At 36.5% G+C, this 6,411-nt stretch overlaps 1 protein-coding gene across 1 annotated transcript; it reads right to left on the reverse strand.

Annotated features, from left to right (window-relative positions):
• Positions 1–2,469: 2,469 nt before the first annotated feature.
• Positions 2,470–5,469, reverse strand: pdcb (phosducin b). Its single transcript, XM_028587004.1, has 4 exons — positions 5,408–5,469; positions 4,179–4,240; positions 3,080–3,228; positions 2,470–2,985 (listed from the first exon to the last, which is right to left on the reverse strand). Exons 2-4 carry the CDS (start codon positions 4,222–4,224, stop codon positions 2,470–2,472), a joined length of 711 nt encoding a protein of 236 aa, XP_028442805.1. The 5' UTR covers positions 4,225–4,240; positions 5,408–5,469.
• Positions 5,470–6,411: the final 942 nt, after the last annotated feature.

Genomic DNA, 6,411 nt, shown 5'->3' on the forward strand with positions numbered 1-6,411 from the left:
ACAGTGCTGTAGTCTAGGTCAGCAGCATGTTTGGGCACCTCAGGAAAACCTATCACTTCTCAGAAAGCTCCTGTGGGTGGTATCCAAAAGGTTTTGATAAATCTTAGACACGCTACTGTGAGAAAATGAGGTGTTTCCAGCTAGAGGCTATGCTAGTAGTGCCAGACGCGGTGCTGTGAAAACACAAACACAGGTATATCCTCAGAGAAATATGTGTTAGCGTGTCATAGTTCACTAGCTTACATTTGGAGTAATTAGAAATCAAGAGTTTCTTGCAGGCAACATGTCAGAGATTATTGGAATTTACTTACATAAAACCACATAAAAGCAGACACCTAAGATCATGCTTTGCAAAGGCATAAAGATGGCATACTCTGTGTAACCTCATATTATTCAATTGAACAGTGGGATTGAGATGACTATAACCCTATTTTGTCTTTGGACCTAAACAGGTGTTAATACAGTCAGTATACCGCTAGGCCTACTAGCAAAGCTACCACCTTAATCCTGTAAAAGGATCGGCCTGATTACCTCAGCATAAATCTCTGCACTACGCATCAAATAACACTCTTTGATGAAGCATTACTTGCTGCTATATGATATTATGACTATGTTGCATGGTAAAAGGGAGACTGCATCATTGTATTCACTGTTAATTCAGTTGAAGAGAAAAGGAAACTGAAAATAATTGGCTCGGTATTAATAGTATAGAAATGTACATATACCTTCTATAAGAATTTATAATGGTCTACCTTCATAACAAACCTCTGTGTCCTACAGTAGCAGTGGATGTGTGTGTGGCATTTTCAGTAGAAATATATGAGACAAGTTCATTTGATTCACGACATATCAAGATTGTGGGTTAGTATTGCAAGTCTTTACTTAAAAATCTAATTGGCTTTTATTTTGTGGTTTTGGCATGCCTGCAGCTCATTGGGGTCACAGTGGAGTCAAGTCTATGCTACAGTACTAACAGATGAGATTATTTAACATGTGACAGCCTGCTTCAATATGAGATTAGAGAGACATCTTTTGCAGTGGTATGTAACCTTGCATGCATGCGTGCATTTTGCAGGTTTCTTCTGATGGTGCTTTTGATTTTGAATACACTGATTGTACACACATTTGCCTCCTGGGCCTATTTACTTTTTTGCCAAGAGTTTAGAAAATTGATACCACTCTCCTATTTGTACACTGAATATGAAGGTACAGCCAGCAGCTGGTTAGCATAGTTTAGCACAAAGATTGGAAACAGGGGGTGGGGGGGAACAGCTAGCCTGGCGCTGTCCAAAGGTAAAATAATTCCACCTATCAGCACCTTTAAAGCTCTGTAGTGAACACGTTGTATCTTGTTTGTTTAATCAACAGACCATCTAGTATCATACATCAGTGAAATGCAATGCAAAACTTTACTATTTTATGTCATTTTATTATTATTATTATATATTTTTTTATTCTTAACAACATTTATACTAGGCTATGTTTCAACATATTCCAATACGCAGTTAACAAATCCTTAACAAAACCAAATATGATGATGATGATGATGATGATGATGATGATGATGATGATGATGATGATGATGATATTGACCTTCGTGCTGAGTCACTAAGAAAGCCCAAGACTCTGATTTCTTTTTTGTATATTTCCATGACTTTCTCCCACTTTCACAATAGGAAATACACAGACATGGATGAACTACTCACTGATGATGTTTCACTGTTGATGGTAAAATACAGAGGCTCATGAATGTTTTTTTCCAGACACCATATTGGCTTAAGAAGCAAGCGTATGTTGCACTGGACAGATGGAAAACATGTTTACACAAAAATGTTTCCACATCCAGAATGCTTTTGCCTCTTCTTAGTCCCTGTCCTATTTAGCCCGTTAAAGTATTTTTTATTTTTTTTAAATCATGGCAAAAACACCATAGAGACCTACACAGTATACATGTGTTTAAATATTGTTGACATTTGAGGATTTCACTCTGTACAAACCCTGGATTTATAAATAACTTTTGTACAGATCAACCCAAACTAATGCTACAAAAAAGTATTCAAATTTATATTTTTTACAAGTACATACAGCATGTAATATTGTCTATTATTACAAAAAAGAATATTGTAATTATTTTAAATTACAGTTAGCTGGTTTGGCTTTTCTTTGGGTGGTGGAGAGGTAATTTGTGATATATTTTCAAAAAGAATCGCTCTATCTTCTCACCTTACTTTACACTCATATTTGAGACCACCCATATATGGGACATCATGGTTTCTCTAACTGGATGTAAAATGTATCCTTTAGAAAGCAATCCTCAAACACTAGTGAACTAGTGGAGATGTTATAGCTTTTTATAGAACTATTCTTTACAAAAGAACAACTTGTCTGATGTCATGAATTGTCTTTCATTGCTCTCTATCCAGCCCTCCGAGACAGCTTTCTTTCTTCCTCAGCAGGCAAACTCTTTGTTTACTCTACATCGTTTTCCTCTTCATCTTCCATGCTGGCCAGCTCTTTCTCTGGCAGCAGGCCATAGCTGTTGAGGAAGGCCTCCACATCAGTGGCGAAGAACTCCTCATTTAGGTGCTGCGTGCAGGCCAGGAAGTTTCCTAATAGTTCTCCAGCCTTGTACACCAGCAGCGTAGGCAAAACCTCATCTGAGAACCGCTCGGAAGCACCGGATGCGACGGCATCAATCCTGCAGAACTTTACAGTGGGGTACTCAGTGGCCAGGCAGTTAAAGCAGTTGTTGAGTTCCTCACAACCTTTGACCCCAACCTTGTAGATGTGGACAACCACCACCGTGCTGTAATGTTCCTTCTCGATGACTTCTAGGAAGGCCTCTCCACTGGCCAGGTCATGCACACCTTCAAACCTGGGCCCAAAGCTGAGTTTATCATGCATCTCCTGCATGCACCGCTTTCTGTATTTCTTTAGACATCCCTCATCCTCCTCCTTAAGCAGCTCATACTCTTGGACACTCATCTGAAAAAATGATATCAAACAATAGTTAGAATTTATATTGGCTATGGAATTGCATGATTTGCAATTCTCAATGATGTGGTCTGTTTTGTTGTACCTTGCGGTTAAGGTTTGCTCTGGTGTCATCTTTTGGCTTGCTCGGGGATGACATTTGTCTCAGCAGTTCCTTTTTTGCAGGTGGCAAGTTTTCCTGATCCATACTTTCCAGCTTAAACCTCCTCCAGTCATTGATGACTCCTTTTGGACCTATGGAGAAGGCGAACAGTATTTTGTATTTAGTTATTAAAGGGTAGTGATGATGAGTGTATTTCAGGCTAGCCAACTCCGTAGCTTCTTTTAAATCCATGCTTAAAACTCACTTTTATTTGAAAGCCTGGTCTTAAATTGCAACTATGTTTTAATCCTGTTTGGTTTTATTTTTTGTACGCTCATTGTTAATTCAAATGTTTATTCTGTATTCTTTATTTATTTAGATTTGTAACTCTAATTTCAAAAGTGCTATATAAATACACTTTGTATTATCATTATTATTATTATTATTATTATTATTATTATTATTATTATAAGTATAAGTATATATCTATAACTATTTAGTAAGACTGCAATGCTGATAGAGACAAGAAAGAAGGAAGACATTTTAGTTTGCAGACACAATTCAATCCTATACGTAGGAGTAACTTGGATGTGGTTTTAAAAAAAGCAACATTCTCAAACTTTACTCTCAAGGTACAAATAATCAATGATATGTGGGATTTCAAGCTTGAATGGCTTATTCCTTTGTAAAATGATAGTGTGCAGCTATGAGTCAGTGGTAAGTATTGTGCCCTGTTTTACTTTAGGGATTAAAGCATCATCTCAACCCTCTAGGAAGTGAGGTCATTGCACCACTGTTACGAAACAAAAAGAAGATTAGAGTGCCAGGTAAACTGCCGAAGCTCTACACTGTACTTTGCTTTGGTCTTCCTATAATGCGTTTAGAGCCGATTGCTCTGTAATCAATGCTTTTGCTTTACTGTTTGTAAGGTAATTTATATAGAAGGCTTCTTAATGACTAATAACTGAAATGTACAGTAAGTTTGCAATAATATAGTAGATCGACCAGACCCACTGCCGATAGCACAAACGCAAAGACTGGTCACCAAGTTGTAAACATGTTCAGTTCCTGTATCATGTTTGGAAACACTGCTTCTACTCACCTGTCTGGGTTGCGGTCTCTTCCAAATCAATCATTCTGTCAGACATTTTTCTTGTTTGCTACCTGTAAGATAAAAACTTGAAAATCAGACTGAGTTAAAGGATGTAATTCAAATGATGTGGGCATTATGGAGGCTTTCAATGTTTGAATGTTCTCATTGTTGTCAATAAAGTAAATGTATCGCTACAGATTTAAAATCTTTGCACTGTGACAGAGCTACTGTAGGCTATACCAAGTGAGTCCCATGATATTTAATTAAATTAATGCTGTCTAAGAGGATTACTGATCTGCAACTGATCCCTCTTCTGATTTCTGTTAGCCCCCAGGGGTTAGCTACTAAAAACATGAACAACAACAATGACATTATTTAATGAAACATATATGTGGGTACATAACACAATATATGCATTTATTTAGGAAAACCGAAATAAATGAATGAATATATAATTTCAGGTTCTTTACTTTGATGTGTGATTTCATGTGATTGTTTAGCATTTATATAGAAAATGTACAATGCATTTAAATGTAATTCTATAGTCACTCTTCCATGCACTCTGGGTTTCACACTGCTTTGTAATGGGTGCAGTGTTTGGACCAGTTGATGTGTGTGACGTAGGCAGAGCCAATATCTCATTGGATAAAATAGCCTATCCAGTGTTTCAATTAGTGTCTTCCTTCCTGCGTGCAGTCACAGGGCTGATCTGGTCTGATGATCTTTGTGGTCACTTTTCTAACCCCCCAAATCCAGTGTAATCAAGTAGAGATTTGCCGTAGTTCCAGCATGAGCAAATGAAGTCACATAAGTGTTTCAACTCTGTATGTGTGAGCAAGAGATAGACAATAAACTAGTGTAAACAGCTGACTTTCAATTAGACACAGACCCATGACTAAATTCAGTACCAGAAAGAAAGAAAGAAAGAATCTTTTGTTCTTATTCTGTGCAGAAACCTTTATTTTAAAACAAAAAAGAAACGGTATAACCTCTATATATGATACTTAAAATGGAAAAATAGTGTAAATGAAAACGTTTACATAAAAAACTCACAATGGTCCCCAAATAAATGTAGGCTATGTAAAAATAAAAAGACATAATAGGAATAACAAGAATAACTTACCTCCTATTACATCCATTCAAAACTAAACCGTTTCTACACATTACGAGCACGAGTTTAAGCTAAGTCCAATCTATTATCTTCCAAAACTAAAAGATGGCAATAGAGTTTTTCTTACCTCTCACAGTTTCAGTGAAGTCCTCCCTTTGTGTCAATAGCTAACCTTGCACTGGTCTACACTCAATCACTTCACTGAGCTATCTGTTGCTGGATGGTGTGTGTCACTTCCAGCCAATGAAATTGGTCTTATGGAGATTTTAAAAGACCAGAACATAGACAGAAATAGAGCATAGATCCTAAGAGGATTTCACTTCAGGAATTAGAAGCCTCTACTTGATAAAGGCCCGACCACACGTAATGAAGAGAGAGAGAGAGAGAGAGAGAGAGAGAGAGAGAGAGAGAGAGAGAGAGAGAAAACATCAAAACTTTCTTTTTTTACGAGGATAATCTCACTAGCCAATAATACTGTGTACTACTCTATTCAGGAGCACACAATAGCTGTTGTGTTGCATTTCACTATAAGAAACAGCACATTAAGAGTTAATTCAAATAAGTGTACTATATGACCCTGTCTGAGCTGTCTGGAAGTTCTTCCAGGCATAGAGCTTCATATGAAAATTAACACATGATGGGAATCTTTAAAACAAAACAAAAAAAAAACACTGTAGCTACAAGTGGGATGCCTCGTGATGTGTAATCATGTGCTTCTTGATTATTTTCAACACAGTAATCCCACTTTAGTCTCTTCTCCCTTCTTAAACTATGATGTTTGTTCCATACTTGTTACAAGTATAGCATTAAAGTAAGGAGAAGATTTTTTTTTCTTTTCGCAAAGATGTTTTTGTGAGTACAAAAGCAACACATTTCAATAAAGACAGATTAGAGGTAGAAAATAATGCATCTTGTTGGTTGTGAATAAATTAAATAAGCTAAAAATATCAAGAGCATAGCACATAACATGGTAAATTGCACTAGAATAAATGTAACTATTAAATTAAATGTGTGAGGCACTTACGGTATTGTTCTTTAAGTTATGAAATAATTAAGGGTCTTTTTTGAAGCCCAGTTTATATAAAAACGTTGTAATTCTTTGATTGATTGATTGATTGATTGATTCATTGT

Source organism: Perca flavescens, chromosome 9 (assembly GCF_004354835.1).
Source record: "Perca flavescens isolate YP-PL-M2 chromosome 9, PFLA_1.0, whole genome shotgun sequence".
Classification (NCBI taxonomy): Eukaryota; Metazoa; Chordata; class Actinopteri; order Perciformes; family Percidae; genus Perca; species Perca flavescens.

What these genes read in the sequence shown, in the direction of transcription:
- pdcb (XM_028587004.1), bottom strand. Translation starts at nt 4,224, where the DNA reads ATGTCTGACAGAATGATTGATTTGGAAGAGACCGCAACCCAGACAG. An exon ending in AGAGACCGCAACCCAGACAG is followed by an intron (nt 3,229 to 4,178) that starts GTGAGTAGAAGC and finishes CCTTCTCCATAG; the next exon opens with GTCCAAAAGGAGTCATCAAT. An exon ending in GAGCAAACCTTAACCGCAAG is followed by an intron (nt 2,986 to 3,079) that starts GTACAACAAAAC and finishes TCATTTTTTCAG; the next exon opens with ATGAGTGTCCAAGAGTATGA.